We start from the raw sequence: 21353 nt of genomic DNA on the forward strand, positions 1-21353 counted from the left end.
AGAAAAAAAAAAAAGTTGTCCCATGGAAGTAGCGCCGGCCGCGACGTGCTTGCTGACATCAGGAGCGCGGGGAGGAGCGGCGTCCAGGAGCGGGAGGAGGAGCGTCGGACATGAGCGCGGGGAGGAGCGGTGGACAGGCGGGGAGGAGCGGTGAGGAGTGGCAGACAGTCTGGGAGGAGCAGAGAGGAGCGGCGGACAGGCGGGGAGGAGCGGCGGACCTGTGAACTCAGGAGCGCGGGGAGGTGCGGCGGATGAGGTAAGGCTCCGGGGGACCCACGGACAATGTCGGAGCGGGCGGGGGCCCTGAAGCCAAGGTAGGGACGGGCTGCTACTCCGGGGGACCCACGGACAATGTCTGGGCGGGCGGGGATCGGGGCGGGCGGGAGCCCTGAAGCCTGATTGCTCCCGGACAAGGTCGGGACGGGCTGCTAGTATTTAAATACAAATTAAATAAATGAAAATATGTACCCACTTCCAGAAAACAAAATAAAGAAAACAACCTTAACTTTAAAAAGGTTGCTTGCAGAGCTGCCATTTTCAGCTAATGAGATTAATGCACCAGCATTAACTGTCTCAGTACATATAAGCCATGCCCTCAGGATATATTTGAGCAGTACATGATCTGGTTCTTGAAGTTGGGGCGGGGTTACTGGAACTTCTTGACCCATAAAATGAACTCCTTAGCACAGCGCACCAATGGCAAGCCCATCTACACCCGTCTGAAACCAGAATATGTCCAGAACAGCTACTTTGCTGGTAGGAAGGTAGGATCTGCTTTCATGGTCACCCCCACTTTTTGCTGGTGTTGCTCTGTTTTGTGAAGAGTCTGATTGGGATCCTGCCAATCAAGACACCAGCCACTGTGCGTCCTCCCTAAATTTGACAATGGTAAGTACTTTGGCACCTTCCCAGTTGGCTACTACTGGTGTACCCATGTAAGTCTAGTATATGGAACTGAGGTACCCAGGGCATAGGTGCACCAGGGGTCTCCCCTGGGCTGCAGCAAGCAATGCAACACCCATGGGAGTCCACCTAAACTGTGACTACAGGCCTGCCATTGCAGCCTGTGTACGTTGCTGCTAGCACCACTCACAACAGATATAATGTTCCTTATATCTGAGGTCAATGCACTAAAAACCTATGCCACCCCTAAAGCAGGCCTTTCAGCCCTGAAGGGAGGGTGCTAGGTTATAAGTGTGAGGGTTCCCTGTATGAGCAGGACATCCCCTACAATCCTTGGAGTCTATTCTCCAGGCTTTGTAAGTGGGGTCCGCCATTTAATATACATAGTGAACATCAAGTCAAATACAAGATGACTAACTATATACTGGCTGCAACGAATCTGGTCATGTTTGGTATCAAACATGTTGGAATACTGCCCAACACCAATTCCAGTGTGGATGTAGAATCCCATGTACTGGGGCTCCACTTGGATGTCTCCCTGTATTCCTAGTACCAGCCTTTCAGGGTCTAACTGCAAGCTAGTGCTGCTGCCGACCTCAGGCACGATTCTGCCCTCCAGCTGCTGAGCTGAGTTTGAGCCGGGAAAGGTAGAACAAAAGGTGTCCTGTCACAGAGAGGTGTGACCACCTCCTGTTGCAAGGATCCTGCTCATACACAGAACTGTGCACAGAGACCCAGGACATCAGTGAATTGTGGTGTACCAGAAACTCACCTCAGTACCTAGAAAAACCCCAACCAGCTAGCATCAGTGTCACATTAGCTCTTCGTCATATAGCAAAGTAACCAATGATTAGACAACCTAGAAAATGCGACTTAGAACAAACTCAGGAATGGTGGGAAGTAAGAACACTCTTTCGTTATACTCTCATACCAGTCGACAACAGGAGTAAATTAGAGACAAGGGTAAGGTTAAATTATTTATTTTAACAACGTGATCTCAGTTGCAGTATCTTAGCCAACATGATTAGAAATAATATGGTCAGCATTGTTACAATTCCATAAAATACAAAAGGAGAAATCATATTACAATGATTGTGCAAACGGGTCTTATAGTGCCTAGTTTTTACACCCTCCCTATATAAGAACTATGTTTATAAAACTAAAGAAGGTCTCTTAGGCTTGTTTGGGGACCCCATTACCTTTCCGCTCAGTAAGAGTAAATCACATCAGGATCAGCAAAAGCTCTCTGCACCCCTAGAACATAACATGCGTGCAAAGCAGGCCTTAGGCCACACAACACTCCCAGACAGGACTTAGTGTATTGGGCTGGGGATGGGGCGATTGCCAGAGTGGTGTGTGGTACAACGGATGGAGAAAATTAGGGGCCCTTTAGGATGTCCGCCACCCATTTCCCCCGCCATGTTACTATGGCGGGGGGGACTGCGGCGGACGGAAACATCGTCCGCTGCTTTTCCGCCCCGGTCGCCTTGCGACCGGGGCAGAAAAGGGTTTATATGGTGGTGGTGTCTATCAGACACTACCAGCCATATCAGAATGGGCTGTGTCAGATGCCTTTCCGTGGCAGCAATGCCGCCACGGAAAAGCATGCAGTCTATACTTGGTCATGGTGAAGGCGAGGTGGGGGGTGCACATGGTGGGTACCTGTGGTACCCCCCTGCATTTGCATAGACAATGCGGGCTGGATGTCGTTGGCATTGGCGCTGGGGTTGGAGAGTTCCTTCACAATGCTGAAGAGCTCTTTGCTGTCCTGTGCGTTGTTGTCCAGGCGGGTTTTGAAGGACGATCTCTTGGCTAATCTGATGAGATGGTGATGTCTGCGGGTGGCATCCTTGTGGGCTGCGTGGCTGTCCGGTGTTTGTTCGTGGAGCCATTTCTTCTCCAATTTCCGGCATACTTGTTTGGAGGTCTGGAGTTCTTCGGTGAACCAGGTGGCTTTCTTGCTGGTGCGGCTGTTGGAGGGTTTCTTGAGCGGGGCAAGGGTGCTGGCGCAGTCGTTAATCCACTGTCTGAGGTTGCGGGCAGTGGAGTCTGGGTTGGTGGGGTCAGTGGGTGGGTTCTGGGAGAGGGTGATGGGCAGCTGGTCTTTGGTGACTTTGTTCCAGCACCAGCAGCGGCAGGGCAGTTGTTGGGTGTGGTGGTGTGTGGTGGGCATCCTGTAGGTGTAATGGATGCAGTGGTGATCCATCCAGTGGAGTTCGGTGGAGCGGTCGAAGGAGACGTGGGTGCTTGTGGAGAAGATGGAGTCAAGCGTGTGGCCGGTGGCGTGGGTAGGAGCAGTGACGAGTTGTCTGAGGCCGAGGCTGTCGATCAGGGTGGCGGAGTTGGCGTCTTTGTTGTTCTCGAGGTGGAAGTTCAGGTCCCCGAGGAGGATGTAGTCCATGAAGGCGAGTGCGTGGGTGCTGACGAGGTCGGCGATGGTGTTGCTGAACTGTGGCCTGGGTCCTGGGGGTCTGTAGACGAGTGTTCCTCTGAGGGTGGTGTTGGGGTCAGTGGCTTATAGAGTTGATGGTCGCCCTGATGCTAACCTCAGTAGCCAGAAATGTGGGGGTTAAACTAGACGCAGAACTATTCTTCCAACCACAGGTGCAAGCTGCTGTTGCAGTTGGCTTTCCCTCATTAAAGGCCTTAAGAAAGATTCGATTATAACGAAAGGTACCAGAGGGTCTGAGATCAAAAAAAGGAGTTCAAAGGTGTAGGATATCTACCTAACAGACCGCAGTGCCTTATTCAACTAGAGGTCAAATTGATCGGCACAAAGGCTCTCAAGGGATGAGGAAAATACCCATCAGTCACCATACGGGTCCGCCCTTCATCATTTGGGATTTGTCCGGACCACCCGTCTGGGAAAATTAGTTTTACAATCAAAAGATGACCTGGTGGTTAGGAGGTCCCCTCTGTTGTTCCAAATACAGTGTGGTCTACCACTCTATCTTAATGAGTGGAGAGAAAATATGGGACTGGGGTGTGCAGTGCAAATAACTGTGAGTGAAAAAAGAAACCAGAACAGGAAAATGTGTTAAAATTGGTTATCAGGGCACGGAACAACCTTTATTCTGTGTATGCTCTCAATACCAAGATTAAAAAATACATAACCTTAGGCAGTCAAATTAGGTAGACCGTCTGAGGTAAGGTCGACATGTTTCAGCAAACATGGACTATTGCGTCCTTGCTTTCATCAGGACCAGGAAAATAAGGCTAGTGCTACTGCACAAAGTGAAAAAATCATAAAGTGACAACAGAAAAGGTAAAACAAGTGCAAGGAGTCACCTGTATGATCCAAATGCCATTACAGTTAGTGTTGTTCACTTAATCTGTAAGGTAGAATCGCCTCACCCCACCTGGCAGTGGCTCAGGGGAAAATGAAGCACCGCTCTGTCCGTCGGTACTCCGTGGCCGGCGTCCTAGCCGACTGGGGAGGAGAAAGATTCTACAATTTCTTCCAGCTGATGCACGGAAAGATATTGTACATGCCCTAGCAACTTCTAGGCTGGATTATGCAAATGTCCAGTATTTGGGACAACCAATCAGACTGTTAAATAGATTATATAGAGTGCATTAATATTCTAAAAATAGTACTTAATATTCCTACAATATCCAGGAGTGGATCAGGGGTAGTTCTTTCTCTTTCCAGGCAGCTAAATTATGGAACTCTTTGGGGGCCAGCCTCGCTGTCTAGAAATAGAGCCAGTCTTCAAGGCTAACCTCAAAACCTGCCTTTCAATGGAATATAGATAGCTAGAAGGGTTGACTGTGCTTTCCTTGTCATTATTAATTCTCTGCCTAGCGCCAAGACGCTCTCTTTTGAAGCAGCTGTTTTGTGCGATAGAAATACATTTTCATATATTAATAAGTTAATGAACAAAAAGTTTGCACATTACAACCTTTTGTACATCCCGCATCGCACTCTGGTGCAGGGTGGATCCTTTGTCCTGTGGCTCCAGAACCAGCCGTGTAATGTCCCACACACTATGCCCACCCCCCACAGCCCCAAAGACTGCTGAACACTGCAGTGGACAGTGCACAGTGGGTCTGGGTGTTGTCCATGGCTGCTCTATGTGCCAACTCACCAACAGCCACACAGCCCTCTGACTGCCCTCAGTACCCACCCCCCATGGCCCCACAGACCGATGAACACTCCAGCGTACAGTACTGAGTGGCTCCGGGAGTGGCCACTGGCCGCCCTCTGTACCCACGCCCCATGGCTCCACAGACCTCTGAATACTCCAGCGTACAGTACTGAGTGGCTCTGGGAGTGGCCACTGGCCGCCCTCTGTACCCATGCCCCATGGCCCCACAGACCGCTGAACACTCCAGCATACTGTACTGAGTGGCTCCGGAAGTGGCCACTGGCCGCCCTCTGTACCCACGCCCCATAGCCCCACAGACCGCTGAACACTCCAGCGTACAGTACTGAGTGGCTCCGGGAGTGGCCACTGGCTGCCCTCTGTACGAACCCCCCACGGCCCACAGACCGCTGAACAGTCCAGCGTACAGTACTGAGTGGCTCAGAGAGTGGCCACTGGCTGCCCTCTGTACCCACGCCCCATGGCCCCACAGACCGCAGAACATTCCAGCGTACTGTACTGAGTGGCTCCTCGTTGGGCCGACGCTGCAATGCCCAATGGGCCCTCACACCCCCGAGGGGTGTCATGCTTCATCATCGGGCAGCTCCTCGTTGGGCCGGCGCTGCAATGCCCAATGGGCCCTCACCACCCCATCACCCTTCACAATAGTGACATGTTCTTCCTAACAGAGAAAGGGTTCAACGATACCTCTCACTCTATGTTTGATCTCCTATTACCCACAGGCTATTCTATTTTTAGGAATAACAGACCTATCAAAGTTGGGGGAGGTGTTGCAGTCATCTTTAGAAACTCCCTTCAACTTAAGGCTTCTCCCATCAGCGCCGTCCGCTCTTTTGAATGTCTATCTCTTGAGCTTCAACTACACCACCACTCACCCCTCAGATTCCATGTCATTTACCGCCCACCTGGCAGTGGCCCTTCGTTTATGGAGGAACTCACTGACTTCATCAGTGACCAATACTCGCAAAGTGACAATAAGACCTTCGTGGGTGACTTCAATATCCACTGGGGGTCTCTGCAAGACTCTTCCGTGAATTTGCTGGCCACCTTCCTCTCTACAAACGATCTTATCCAACACTGCACAGAATCAACACACTCTAAGGGCTCAATCCTGGACCTTGTTATTTCCAAAAGCAGGCATGCTTTCTATCACTACCCCTATTCACGTAGACTGGTCTGACCACCTCCTCATCCCATTCTCTCTTAACCTACTCTATAACTCTTGGCCAACCTAAAAGGGCTATCTCCTGGTTCTGTGACACTAAAAAAATTGACACAGTTTCCCTCTGTGAATCAGCTTTGCTGTCACTTCCAAGGCTAGACCCGAAACCTAGATGTTGACGTTCTCGACTCCCAATGCCTCTCAGTCCTTGCAGTGGAAATCAATAACGTCGCTCCTCTCCGAAGCAAAAAGAAAAGGCACATTCCCTCAGCACCTTGGTTCAACAAATCCCTCTATAAAGAAAGGAAGCACTCTAAGACTCCTGGAGAAACAATGGAGGCAAGCGCCCTCACCGATAATTTGGCCACGCTTCGTTCAGCAAGATCCAAGTACGACAAGCACATCTTCCTTGGGAAAGCATCCCACTTCAGAACCCTCCTTGACTCAGCCAAAAATAGACCCAAAAAACTATTTGATCTCATCAAGAATACTAACTGCTCTCCCCCAACCTCCAAGTTGGAAGATTCTACAAAGAAAGCTGCGGATTTCGCTGTATTCTTCGACGAAAAAGTGAAATCACTTGTGGATCAGGTCGCTCATACTACTCCTCCACAGGAACGCAAATCACTAGTCATTTGGCAGAACTTCGACCCCATGTCTGAAGAAGTCCTCCTCAAGTGCATCCTCGAAACAAAGCCCTACAACTATTCTCTTAACCCCATCTCTATTGCCATTGCCATTGACTTTTATACCCATTCTCTTCCCTATTGTACCACTCTGGTCAACCGCTCCCTCTGTCAAGGCTCCCTTCCTGTTCCATTCAAAACTGGGCAGGTCACCCCTCTGCTAAGAAAAAACCCACTGCTGATGCGAATGACCTCAACAACTTCCGTCCCATCACTAACCTACCCTTTCTTGCGAAGATCACAGAAAGATGTGTTGCGAAACAACTCTCTCGTCATATCAGGCACAATGATCTTCTTGACAATTTTCAGTCTGGCTTCATCCAAAATTGCAGCACTGAAACAGCCCTGCTGCAAGGGATTGATGACGCGCTGCGGATACTTGATTCGGGGGGGTCTTGTCTTCTTATTCTCCATGACCTTTCTGCAGCCTTTGACACTGTCACTCACAACACCCTCCTCAACACTCTTCAACAGAGAATGGGCATGGAGGCCACTGTGCTTAAATGGTTTGCTTCCTTCCTCTCTGATAGATCCCAAATGATCAAAATAGCGGACAGTCTTTCATCTTCTTTGGCGGTGGGTCAAGGTGTTCCTCAAGGCTCTATACTTGCACCCACATTGTTCAATCCCTACTTGGAACCACTGGGAAATCTCCTAAGTAAATCCGGGGTCCACTATCATCTCTACGCAGACCACACTCAAATCTACCTCAAGGTTGGCTCTATTCACGATCGCTCCATCTTAAGCTCTACTCTGGACTCCATTCAAAACTGGATGTCAAGGCATCAACTGATTCTTAATCCATCCAAAACGGAATTCCTCCTCCTCTCCTCCTCACTTTCTCCTCCCCCGGTTCAATCATGGATGGACCAGATGAATCTACTGAACAATAAACCCATCATTGTCGACAGCGCAAAATCCCTTAGTGTCATACTTGACACAAAACTCAATCTATTGTCCCACATTAATTCAATTGCAAAGTCTGCTCGATACCAACTCCGCCTTCTTTGGGGATTGGTCGCTTCTTCCCGGAGCATGACCTTAACACCTTCGCTGCGGCGGCTATTCCGCCACAGTGCTAAGGGGGCGGGGGGGCGCACGGCGCTCACACGCTGGTGACGGAACCGCTCCGTCACCAGCCTCGGGTGAGCTGTGCTGATGACGGAGTGGTTCCGTCATGGCCCCGCCCGCTCAATAGAACGCGCCGCGCAGGCACAAAATCAGTGCGCGCAGGCGCGTCGGGCGGGCCATGACGGAACCGCGCGTCATCAGCACAGCGCCACCGCGGCTGATGATGGAGCGGTTCCGTCATCAGCGTCGAAGAGGTTAAAACCCTGGTCCAATCGATGGTCCTCTCCAGACTGCTGCAATTCTCTTCCTACTGGCCTCCCCAAATCCCACCTTTCCCCTATTAAGTCTGTTCTCCATTCAGCAGCTCGTCTCATTTATGGGGCCAAAAGAAGTGACCACATCACACCCATGTTATCCACCCTCCGCTGGCTTCCCATCGTGGCAAAATCTATCTACAAGACTGCCTGCATTACCCTCAAAGCCTTGCACTCCTCCTCTCCTTGCTACCTGCCGAATAAACTGAAACTCTCTGGAGGCTCTTGGCCATCACGAAATGCAGAAAATCTAATGTTTGAACCTCCCACTTTCAAGAAGGAAAGATCAATGGCACAATCCTTTTCAGGCAACGCAGTGAGAATCTGGAACTCACTTCCGCCTCAGCTCCGGACCACCACCTCCTCCCAGGCTTTCAAAACTGACCTCAAAGTTCTCCTCCTTCAAAGACACTTCCAGAGTTAATTCCTGTCCTCTCTATTATCTGAAGGAAGACCTTTTAGTATAGAAAATGTCCATTATCCATGACTATGGAAGTGCCTTGTATGTGTATCTATAGAGAGAGAGAGGACTAGAAAGCTAGTCCGTATCCCCAGGGATTTATATGTTATCAACAAGGACTAGCTAAATGTGACCGTATTATTGGACTCTGGACGGTATTATCAGCAGGCACCCATTGGGTGTATTTAAAAAGCCCTCACCCAAAGGTTTTACAAAAAAAAAAAAAAATTACAAAAAAAAAAGCCCTCACCCACCAACCTGGTTGGTGGCATGCTTCATCATCGGGCCCACCCAGTGACACCTAGTGTGTCCCGGGTGTGCTTCGATGCCTGATTACAGCGGAGCAGGTATGTTACTGAAAGTGCAGTGTGGTTTAGTGTGAAGTGAAGTTAAAATGGCTAAGACGGTGGTCCCAGTACCCGAGGGTGAATTACATTTTAATACCTGGGCCTCCGTTAGCAGTTAAAAACAAGGCAGGTGGACGTTGTGGTGGTAAAATTAAGACCTCCTACATCCAGTTGTGGTCGACATGTTTCAGCCAGTGCCTTTAGTAATGCTGGCTTTCCTCAGGACCGTAGATAGTGCAAGTGCAGGTTAAAAACAATTAAGTGAGTGTAATCAGAATATGTGTCGCACTCGTTAAGGTGCTATAAGTGTGCGAGGAGGATTCCCTCACCAAGCATACGCTAGTGTTTTGCTGTGAATGCTCCCTGGAGTGATGCTGCAAGTTGCTTTGACCGGGATTCTTGGTCAGGGCCTGCGGGATACCTGTTGTACCGTCATCCGGAGGCTGATGACGGTACAACAGGTATCACACTCGCAGCAAAATGCTAGCGTATGCTTGGTGAGGAAATCCCCCTTGCACACTTATAGCACCTTAGTGAGTGCGACACATAGTCTGATTACACTCACTTAATTGTTTTGTACGCTTTTGTAACCTGCAAACATGTCACTGTTTCCTCCTGTAATGCACCGTTTGCTACCTCGTGTATTTTGTTTGCTCACAATTGTCACTTTTGCCTCATGTAACTTAGCGTTTGCTTTTGTAATTTGTTCACCTATAATGTTCTCATGTATCAGTTCTGTTCCTATTGTAAAGCGCTCTGACACCTTCGGGTAAAGTCTGCGCTATATAAAAACGCATAAATAAATAAATGCTTCATCGTCAGGCAGCTCCTCGTTGGGCCGGCGCTGCAATGCCCAACGGGCCCTCACCCCCTCCGAGGGGTGTCATGCTTAATCATCGGGCAGCTCCTCGTTGAGCCGGCGCTGCAATGCCCAACGGGCCCTCACACCCGAGGGGTGTCATGCTTCATCATCGGGCAGCTCCTCATTCGGCCGGCGCTGCAATACCCAACGGGCCCTCACACCCGAGGGGTGTCATGCTTCATCATCGGGCAGCTTCTCATTCGGCCGGTGCTGCAATGCCCAACGGGCCCTCACACCCGAGGGGTGTCATGCTTCATCATCGGGCAGCTCCTCGTTCAGCCGGCGCTGCAATAACCAATGGGCCCTCACAGCCCGAGGGGTGTCATGCTTCATCATCGGGCAGCTCCTCGTTCGGCCGGTGCTGCAATGCCCAAAGGGCCCAGCAGGGGGGCTGTTTGCTGGAGTTCTTTTATTTTTTGCCGATGTGAAGAGTGAGGTGTAGAGTGGGTGTGATAATGTGAGTAGACTGGTGTAGAGATGAGGTAAAAATAACTTGGAAAACCCTAGGTGATTTTAATACCTGTGCTCCCTTGTTATGATTAAAATCAGGCCGGCTAGAAATGGATGCAACGGTCCCGATCAAGCACAAGGTGATGTTTTAAGAGAAGCTCACAGTTTTTCTTGCCTGATTACTGTCGAAAACATCATACCAATTCATCAGGACCAGCGCCCTAATCTATTCGTGTGAGGGTCGGTGACGAGTGTCTGTGAGTTATGCCGCACCCTACAAAATATCACACTAGTATTCAGTATACCTTCAGGATAAAAACTGACCTAAAGGAGTAGATAAAACAAAGAAATTGAACAGAACAAAGAATAGCATGCTGTGCATTGAGAACAAGTGCATGCTGAGGCCGTCAACGCCCTTATATTGTGAGTGTGGAACGCACTAGTTTAAGCATGATTCATGCAAAGATACCACACACTGACAAGACAGACATGTAACACTCAGCGTAAGCCCCGAAGTATAGCATGGGGACAGAAGTGGAGGCGAAAGCCCCGGTCCCAAATAAGAAGGCTTACCAAGTATGGGGAAAACTGCACCCCAACAATGAATGGTACTTTGGGGGGACAATATGGAAAGAATCAAATGATTGTGAGCATCAGAAACAAGTAATGCTTGTGGGGCCGGTCCAGTGGAGCCCGTCTGGGGGGTGGGGGGAGGTGTATAGGCAGGATATGCTTTTACTCTTTTGAATTTTTATTGTTTTGTTCTTGTTTCATTTATTAAACTGAGAGTTATTTTTCTAATTTTGTGTGGATTTTTCTCGGTGGTGTTTTCACTGTTTTACTGTTTGAAGTGTTGCACAAATACCTTACACATTGCCTCTAAGTTAAGCCTGACAGTTCTGTGCTAAGCTAGCAGAGGGTGAGCACAGTTTAATTTAGGGTGTGTTTGTGACTTTCCCTGACTAGGATTGTGGTTACTGTTTGACCAGCGCTTTCACCTCAATCAACCAGAAACCCAATTTCTATCAGCAGCCATTAAGGTACTCCTTTAGCTCTCTATGAAGTTACAGATCAAAATCAAGACTCTTTCTCCCATCCACGCTTCCTCCAGGATGAAAGGTCCCACTGCTAACAAAGGTGGCCTGACACTGCACTTGTACCAGGATCCTACAATCATCTTAGTAGCATGAACAATCAGAATTTAAAACAACTGGTGGGAGATCTGTGGGCATTGATTCTGGAACGCCTCAAACCCTACCTTAAAACAAAAAGCCACTTGCCTCTAATACAGGAATATGAAGCATTTATGCTACGGGATACAATCGATTGGGCCATTTCTGAATGCAAAAATGCTTTTACAAATGAACAGTACACAAATTGTGATTCCGTGACAAGTTACCAAATCGCAATTTGTGTTTGCAATTCGGTATTTGGAAGGGTAAGTTTATATCGTCCTTTCCAAATACTGAGTGTGAAAGGGATATTTGAATGATTTGTAAATTATGGTTGGAAAACATTCATATTTCACCGGCTCCTTGAAGGAGGTGGTAAACCATTCGCAAATTGGAAGTGCTCCCCATAGGACCGTTTCCCCTTTGAGATTTTTGAGAGCAGGCAGTGGTCCCGTAGCCTTAGTTATAGTTATGTCAGGTACGTATATCTGGTGAATCTCAGTGTTTTTTTGTTTTTTTAACATTAGTTTTTGTTATCATTAGAAGACCTACCTATATCTCCACTTTAACCTTTGCTCTTTTCAGTTAATTTCTATGGTTTCTATATTATAAAGTAATATCTGATTATGATATGTCTGCATTGCAGGTTGGTTCTGATGTTGTGTATGCAGCTAACTTACCATGAACCCACAGTTCTACTGATTCGCCTCACACCTTCATAAGCCACTGATTCCTGGGCAAACTGACATCCCTCCCTTGTTATGCACTGATCCCTGGTGCACACTGGCATCCCTCCCTTGTAATGCAAGCTCATTATAGATACTTTACCAGTGCATACCTTTTTGAAATAGAATATGATTCTTTTCAGCTGGACGGAGGCACTGAGTGGGTTTCAGAAGAGAGGCTACAGAAGTCTGGAATGACCGGTCCTCATGTTGAACAGCTTGTTGAAGACCAGCACAGCTCTTTGCATTAGGATGGAGATCAGCAGAGCTTCTCGCTTTGGGATTGTAAAATATTTCTCTCTCCACTGCAAGACAGAAGGACCAGGAGAGACAGAGTGACTACAGGATGGGAGAATAAACAGCTGTGAGACTGAACGAGGAGAAAAGGTACTCTTCAGCAAGACTGACATAGGTCTACATTGTTTACAGTAATAACAACAAGCACTCAAGAGGCACTTTACACTGTCAATGTAAACTTTGGTAAAGTGTGAGAAGTGACTGACTCAATTGATATAACAATACAAGAGAATGACCATGATAACTAGGATCTAGACTACTAGACACATCACAAACAATGCTGATTGGTCCTGGGCATCTAAGATGTGCCACTATTCATGTCTTGATCGTTTTGTAACACGATCACAGAAAAAGCAGACTACGCCCAACTTCAAGATCAACACTAACCATCCCCTGCCTGACTATCGATCTGGCATTAGTTCGCCCTGCAGCAAGGAGACAATTAACCTAAAAATCATTGACTGTGTCCTTCTGATTACCCGTAGAGATGACCGTTGCCTCCTGATATTACTGAACCTCCCAGCTTCCATCACAGTAGTGAGCACCTCATCCTAATTGACACCTTTTAGTCTCAAATGGGTTTCCATGGAGACGCCCTTCATTGGTTCTCCGCCTGCCGTTCCAACTAACATGAGTTCATTCATATGGGCCCCTGATGGTCCCCAAAGATGTGGCTCCCCTGTGGAGTGCCTCAGTGTTTCATATTGTCCTGCATCATCTTCAGCCCCAACAGGGAGCCCCTTCTGGCTCTACTCACAGATAACATGAAAGGACACCACTACACTCATGACCACAGCTGTATTTGAAGGGCACCCCTGTGACAAACACCCAATTCTTAATGTGCTTCTTGTACTTCGTCCAGACCGGGATGTACAGCACCTACCTGAAGTTTAATCTGACCAAACTAGAAATCCTGATGTTACCCAAGAACAACATCCCACAACTAGTCATGCCTGGCTCAAGGACAAAGAACCTGGATGGATTTAAACACAAATTTACACCCGGTGCCATCTCATTCTAGACACAGATCTCATCTTCATGGAACACATTCCCAAGAAAACTAAGAGGGCCGGAGGCCAGCCCTTTCTACTAACTGAGACTAACTAGAAAGCAACTTTAGACCCACCATTCATCTGCTTGGTTGCAATGCTCTGCTCCACAAGCTTCTCCTTAGGAGCATTCTTCACACAGCAGTGCAGCAGGGCGGCTAATGATGGACCCGAAGAACTATGACCAATGAGCCCCAAACTTGATGGATCTCCACTGATTGCACCTCACAGCATGTAGCATCCTCAAAACCAGCTGTGTCATCTACAAAGCCTTAACGAATGGTAACCCCGCACATCTAGCTAATAAGCCAACCATCTCCCGTGGACCTACACCAGGGACACTATCAGACTGAAGACAAAGAGGTGGAAAAATCAACAACAAGGCAACAGGCCTTCTCCACCCATGCATCTAGAATATGGAACAACAATCCCATAACAGCCAGAAGTGCTCCAATTTAAAGGAAGCGCTAAATATCCACCTCTATACACAACTTAAGACAAAATCCTAACTTTACTACTACTAAATGCCTTCAGTGAATACCAAAAGTAGTAAGTTTAGTATTTTGTCTCTGATTAGTTCAGTGAATCAGCCCAATTGAGACGTGAGGTATAAGGGCAACAATCTTTCAATAGATTAGAGGCCTATTTTATTATAGTACCTGTTTTTATGAGCACGAGTCACTTTATACACACTGATGCACTTTTTTTTGCTAACACAAATCTCTTTCCAAGTTGATACGGTATACCACTGGATGAAAAGTATCCTAAAGGATGAGGCTATGCACAAATTGCTTCATTCTGGCTAATATGAGCTCTAAATCCTCCACCTGGAAAGACTTTAGATATACCAAGAAGCCTTGTTTGCACACTGCACTTTTTGAGAGGTTGGTTTTCAGAACAGCGCGCGCCCCTTTTTTTTAAGCTGAATTACTAGTAGGTAATAAGTGGTAAAGACCTCACAGTGCTCTCTTTTAATGCCAACAGACTGAATAATAAATGTAAAGCCAGGGAAATAGAAAGCTGGCTCAGAAGTCACTACCGGACGTTATATTCCTACAAGAAACCCGCTTTAGGTATCCATTGGATGCGAGTAAGGTTCTCCAGAAATGGGCTGGCTTCCATTGTTCGCCAAACGCGGTTGTGGACAGAAGGGGGTGGGAATATACGTAGGTAAACATGTGCAATTCCAAGTATAAGTCACGTAGACAGATCCAGGAGGGAGATGGGCTTTTGTACACAGAAGGCTAAATCAGTCAAATCTTACCTTAGCTACAATTTATGCACCAGTACTCGATAACCCTCTACCTCTACTCCAGCTTAAACAGGCTTTAACTGGTATCCCTGGCCCTATCATGGGGGGGGGGGGGTAATTTCAACTTTCTTCAGGATCCACCAGGTGACTCTTTCAAGAATGCCCGAAAACAAAATAAGCCTCAGGTGACCATTGCTGTGGCCAGTTGCAAAAGGGATTTAGACCTGGTGGACCTGTGGCGCCTCAGAAATCCAAGGAAACATGCCTTCTCATGCTTCTCTGCAAAATATAACACGGTCTCCAGGTTAGACTTCTTACTGGTTTGACATGTTCTCATAATGCACACACACGATTACATCCCTAACCCGTTCTCAGACCATGCATTAGTTAAAATGGTAATAGCAGAGGCAGGACCTGAAAAAAAGCCTAGGAAGTGGTATTTTTTATAAAATCAACTTAGAAAGAGAGAACTGGTGCACAGAGGTAAATGAAATTAGAAGCTTTTTTATTAACAATTCAGATACCTCCTTGATAGGCATGGTATGGGACGCCTTTAAGGCTGCACTACGAGGGATAATTACATCTAAATAAATCCCCCAACACAGGGCCATAAAGGAAAAAAAGACTACAGATTGAGTTAAGGCTTGCACGAGCAAAAAGAGAGTATAATAAAGTTAGAAACCCAGCAACAAAACAAGAGCTGTTTCAAGCAAAACAAGAAATGCAGGATTATTATTACTACCTAGGTGATAGAGCTAACATAGCATACCTCCAAAAGACGTATGAGGAAAGTGAATATAAAGGGAGATTACTTGCATGGCAGGCAAAAGAGAAACAGGTCCCAAACAGAATTGAATCCCTAAAAGACGGGGAATCTAAAGCACATTGACCCAGGTCCTCGGACATTGGGGAGGCTTTTCTCAGACACTATGAGAAAATATATCAGATAGACCAACAAACACTGCCTGACCATGTTGTAAGCTTTCTAGATAAATTATCAATTCCATCCTTGAGCAGAGAACATAAAGGATCAATAACGACAGAATTCACTATTGAAGAATTAGAAACAGCAATAAGTTCCATGGCCAACTGCAAAGCGACTGGGGAGGATGGATTGCCAGTAGAACTATACAAAAGTTTCGCCTCAATATTGAATGCCCAACTCCTTAAATTAACTAACTACATACTAAGAGGGGGCACACCTCTGGCCTCCTTTCATACAGCGGTGGTAGTTATCATTCTGAAGAAGGATAAAAATAGGGAAAATATCAACTCCTATAGGCCAATAAGTCTTCTTAATGTTGACTATAAGATTTTTACAAAGCTTCTCACCAAACAGGCTCAATAAAATTGTGGGATCCTTGATCCACATGGACCAATGTGGCTTTGTAGCCGGTAGACAACTATCAGCCAACCTGACATTTTTTATAGAAGCATTGGATTATTTTAATAAAAACAACATAGCGGCACAGGTATGGCTTTTTTAATTCTTGATAAATTTGGCTTTCCAGAAAGTTTTATACAAATAGAAGTTTATATAAGGGCTCGCAGGCACAAATAACAATTAATTCAAGAAATAAGTAGGGGTACAAGGCAAGGATGCCCCTTATCCCCAATTTTATTTGCCCTATTTATAGATCCTCTGACAATAGCCATTAGGCATAATGCATTACATACTGCTCCCCTACAGGGCATGACCAATATAAAACTAAACGCCGATGACATTGTTTTATTTCTAAAACCCACGGAGAGTATCCAGAAGGAAATATTAGGGATTTTTTCAGGCGATAGGTGGCTATAAAATAAATGGAGCCAACACAGAAATGTTGCTATATAATTCCTTGGTTGATACACTAATATCAAGCTTTAGGCTAATATATCACTCCCGGCCCAAGAGGTACCTGGGGATACATGTGTCGGAAAGAGTAGAGGAGTTGTATAGTTTAAACTACGTTGCCCTGGTACAAAAAGTTAATCATTTACTAGCAAAATGGAATCAACTTCAATATCAATAATAGGCCGGGTGGTGCTTCTACAATGACACTCCTACCATAAATTAATTTTCTGTTTGCAGCAGCACCAGGTCCAACAAGGTACCAAGACTAGTGCTAGCTACTTTAAACTACTCGACTGGGGAGGGAGGGCTCTCCCTCCCAAACATAAGGGTGTACTACCACGCAAACTTTGCACACAATATTCACTGCTCAACACTCCAGTTATGGCAAAAATGTTAGATGAATATAAATTCACAGACCCAATGAGGATAACTTAGATCCCAAAGAAAATGCGGTACAGGGTTCTCCAATGACTTTTAAAACAAAAAACCCAATTGTTAAAATGTTATGATATCCCTTGGATAAATAGTTCTACAAGACTGGCCGACCTATACATTAGGAAGGACAGGCTGTTGCAAACTGGTGTTTTAAATAAATGGGAGAAGAATGGGGGTACAGACAAGTAGGAGACCTTCTTAACTCAGAGATTGGGCTGCTTTATTCCAGGGATATGCTCAAGTGATCATATATCCAAATCAGGCATTTTTTTTAGAAAGTATTATTCTTAGAGTGCTAAGAATAAGAACAGAATTAAGCGAAGCCTTACAAGAAAAAACAAATAAGCGGTCAGTAAGCACTTGGGTGAAAATCTTCAATGAAAATAAATCCTCCATTGTTTATGAAAAGGTCAAGATGTATTGCAGAAAAAATAAGGCCTTCAGATCTCTTGAGCAGTCTGGATTAGAATGAAGCAACTTAATGTAACAACAATTAGAGGCGCCAGTTTTAGATTAATGCAATTTTACACAAAAAGGTTAATATATAGGACCCCAGCGCTTCTCCGTAATATATACCCTCAGATTGAGGAGAGGTGTTTTCGTTGTTCCAGGGAGGGAGGAGGTACTGGGTCTCATATTGTCTGAGATTGCCCAAAGATCAAGCACCTATGGTAATAAATTGAGAAGTACCACAGAACGACTGCAGGGCAAGTTTTAACTATTGATTACTATATTTTTTATCCTGGGATGATCTCCAAACATATCGATGGATAAAATGCAAGAGTATTGTTTACTGATTTCAGCCCTAGAGGCAGGATCATTAATTCAGCAAAATTGGCGCAGCGATATTATACCCCCCTTTCAAGCTTGGAGAGATAAACTCCAGAAAGACAAAGAGTTAGAGAGACGATATGCTTTAAGATCAGGGTCTCTTACATAATTTGAGAAACACAGGAATTCCATAGAAAATTAATCTGTGTAAAGAAAAAGAATGAGAGAAAAAAGAGAAATGTTAAAAGGAAATTGTGCAAACTGCGACTACCTTTTTGTTATTTCCTGTTCTATGTATTTTTCAACAATGTTTTTTGATCTAAAATGGGTTATGTATGTGGTAATGATGTCAACCGATATTGAGCACTGCAAGCATCAAGCACTTTATTTTGTATATGTATGTCATACTATGAATTGAACTCTCAGTAAAAAAAAAATTGCATTTCCTTTCGCAAACCTGTCGGTGGGAAACTGCACATCCCTAGTTTGTGAATGGGAATAGTATATCCAATTCCACATCCTTGCTACCGGCTCCTAACAAAACTATCTATGTTTGTAGCTGTATTGGTGGGCCATAGACCAGTCCGGGGGATGAAGATCTGATCACTGCTGCTTACCCAGACGGTAAAGAACGATGATTATGAAGGTCCACACTGCTGTCATCACTCCCAGGGCTATAGCTTGTCTCCTCACGCGACGGAGCTCTAAGAGAACTGCAAATAAAATAATACATGATTATAATTCACCTTTCAATACCTGAAGTACAACCTCAGTGAACATGTACGGCCCTGTCATAGCAAGTGTCCTTGATTGTGTATCAGGACCAGCCAGTGACTGTGTGTGTGTGCAAGGTCCAGCCAGTGACGCTGTGTGTGCAAGGTCCAGTAAGTGACTCTGTGTGCGCCAGGTCCAGTAAGTGACTCTGTGTGCCAGGTTTAGCAAGTGCCTCTGTGTGTGTGCACCAGGTCCAGTAAGTGACTCTGTGTGTGTGCCAAGTCCAGTAAGTCACTGTGTGTGTGCCAAGTCCAGTAAGTCACTGTGTGTGTCTCAGGTCCAGTCAGTGATTCTGTTTGTGTGTCAGGTCCAGTAAGTGCCCCTGTGTGTGCCAAGTCCAGTAAGTGACCCTGTGTGTGTGCCAGGTCCAGTAAGTGACTCTGTGTGTGCCAGGTCCAGCAAGTGTCTCTGTGTGTGTGCCAGGTCCAGTAAATGACTCTGAGTGTGTGCCAGGTCCAGTAAGTGACCCTGTGTGTGTGCCAGGTCCAGTAAGTTACTCTCTGTGTGTGCCAGGTCCAGTAAGTGTCTCTGTGTGTGTGCCAGGTCCAGTAAATGACTCTGAGTGTGTGTGTCAAGACTAGTAAGTGCCTCTGTGTGTGTTCCAGGTCCAGTAAGTCACTGTGTGTGTGCCAAGTCCAGTAAGTCACTGTGTGTGTCTCAGGTCCAGTCAGTGATTCTGTGTGTGTGCCAGGTCCAGTAAGTGCCCCTGTGTGTGCCAGGTCCAGTAAGTTACTCTGTGTGTGCCAGGTCCAGTCAGTGACTCTGTGTGTGTTCCAGGTCCAGTAAATGACTCTGAGTGTGTTTGTCAGGACTAGTCAGTGACCCTGTGTGTGTGTCAGGCCCAGTCAATGACAGTGAGTGTGTACCAGGACAAGACACTGAGCGTTTGCCACAACTGTATTTTAGTGTGTGCTAGGGTAATCAGTGCCTCCCATCTGTGCCAACATTGGTCAATGACTTTCCGAGTCTGCCAAGACCACCACAGATTGCTGGTGTATAGCAAAGTGTAATACTGGCTCTCAGTGTGTGCTGACTTAGACAGCAATTCCTTGTGTGTGACAGGTCTAGTTATCAATTTTCAATGTGTGTCAAAATTGACCATTGACTCTCAGCGTGTTTGCAGTCTGGCCGGTGACTCTGTTTGTGCCAAACCCAGTCCCTGATTGTCTGCATGTACCAGGCACACCCAGCAACTCCTAGTGTCCACCATGACTAGCTTCTGAGTCTCAATGAGTACGTGGTTTTTGACTCAGCGATTCCCAAGATGGGAGACTGACTAACAGTGTGCGACAACACTAGCAGGTCAGTTCAGTGTATCCATGACTAGTCAGTAAATATCAGTGTGCATCATTCATGGTAAGTGACTCCCAGTGACCTCCATGACTAGCCTATGAGTCTCAGTGAGCGCCATATTTAGAGCTTCGGCTCTCAGTGTCTGCCAAGATGAAACACTGACAATCAGTTAGAGACAACACAGTGTATTCCATGACTGTTGAGTCAATCCCAGTGTGAGTTGAAAGCTGACCCCATCACACTGTATCCTCATAGCAGCTCGAAGGGCAGCCTTACCTGACGGTGAAGGTTCACCCCTCCTCGGAGCACTGGTTGAAGCCATTTGATCCTCTGCAATCCACAGGGCTCTGTGAAGAGAAGAGCTTGAAGACAGGTGGTTTTTGCCTAATACAGACACAGGAAACAGCCTAGAAAGTGCTGATGCATCTCTCCATGATGTGCAACGTGGGGGAGGGAGGGAGGTGCTGAGGATCAGATACAATCTTGTTACTGCTGCAGTTTGTTTGAGATGGAGAGATGATGAGTGTCAAGATAAGAGGCAGCATCACCAACACCTATCTTCAGTGGTGCGTAGGAGGGAGGTGGGTGGGGGAGAGAAAGAGAGAGAGAAGCAAAGAGGGAGGGACGGATAGAGAGAAAGAGTGAAAAGAGGCATTTGTGCAAGGGAAAGTGCTCTGAATAGAGAAAAAGTTAAATATGCTCCAAAGACTGGAGAGGACCCTGAGCTAATCCTCGTTCACCTAACTTGGGACACTATGGGACATATTTACAAGGGAATTGCACCATCGGAATGTCCCTTTTACCGATGTTCCAGTGACACAATGTCCTGCACCATATTTACAAAGAGGCATTTAGACACTTTTTGAGGCTTAACGCCACTTTGTAAACATGGTACCTTTTCACACAGGTATCTGCGTGAAAGGGGCGTGCAATGGGTGTTGCTTTGGGCGTTCCACCTCAACACCATTGCTTTTCACACTGCTCCAGATGTACAAGGATCTGTAAATCTGAGGCAGCGCCAAAAACAAATGCCATTGAAAAACAGGCGCTATAGTGGCGCAACGAGGAGAAACACTTTTATTTCTCCTTGTTTTTGCTTTGAAAGTGTTCCTTCCTGCAGATGAGAAATCCTTAAATTAACCCTGGGCAATGAACTCCGCTCCGCTAGCGGGAGTTGCAACATGGAATTCATGCAATAATTCCCACTCTGCTGCGCAATGGAGTTACCCACTGTACCCAATGTACCCTTTGATAAATCAACTCTATCTTTACATGCTAAAAAAAACATAACCAATTCACAAAAGTGAACTTTGAAAAACATCAGACAATGAGAGGTGATAATTTTGAAGTCACCCCTTACCTACGGGGAGGGCAAGCAGATACCTTG

General features: G+C 46.4%; 1 protein-coding gene across 1 annotated transcript in view; it reads right to left on the minus strand.

Annotated features, from left to right (window-relative positions):
* Positions 1-20312, minus strand: part of LOC147736652 (collagen alpha-1(XII) chain-like) — a 161719-nt gene extending 141407 nt beyond the window's left edge. The window contains exons 1-3 of the mRNA XM_086953798.1: positions 20243-20312; positions 18517-18612; positions 12372-12563 (exon numbers count right to left, since the gene is read on the minus strand). Coding sequence (XP_086809924.1) covers positions 12372-12563; positions 18517-18612; positions 20243-20288 — 334 coding nt within the window. The 5' untranslated portion in view covers positions 20289-20312. The remainder of the gene's footprint in view (positions 1-12371; positions 12564-18516; positions 18613-20242) is intronic.
* Between the last annotated feature and the right edge of the window lie 1041 nt (positions 20313-21353).

The sequence above is a fragment of the Lissotriton vulgaris genome, chromosome 1_2 (assembly GCF_964263255.1).
Source record: "Lissotriton vulgaris chromosome 1_2, aLisVul1.2, whole genome shotgun sequence".
Lineage (NCBI taxonomy): Eukaryota > Metazoa > Chordata > Amphibia > Caudata > Salamandridae > Lissotriton > Lissotriton vulgaris.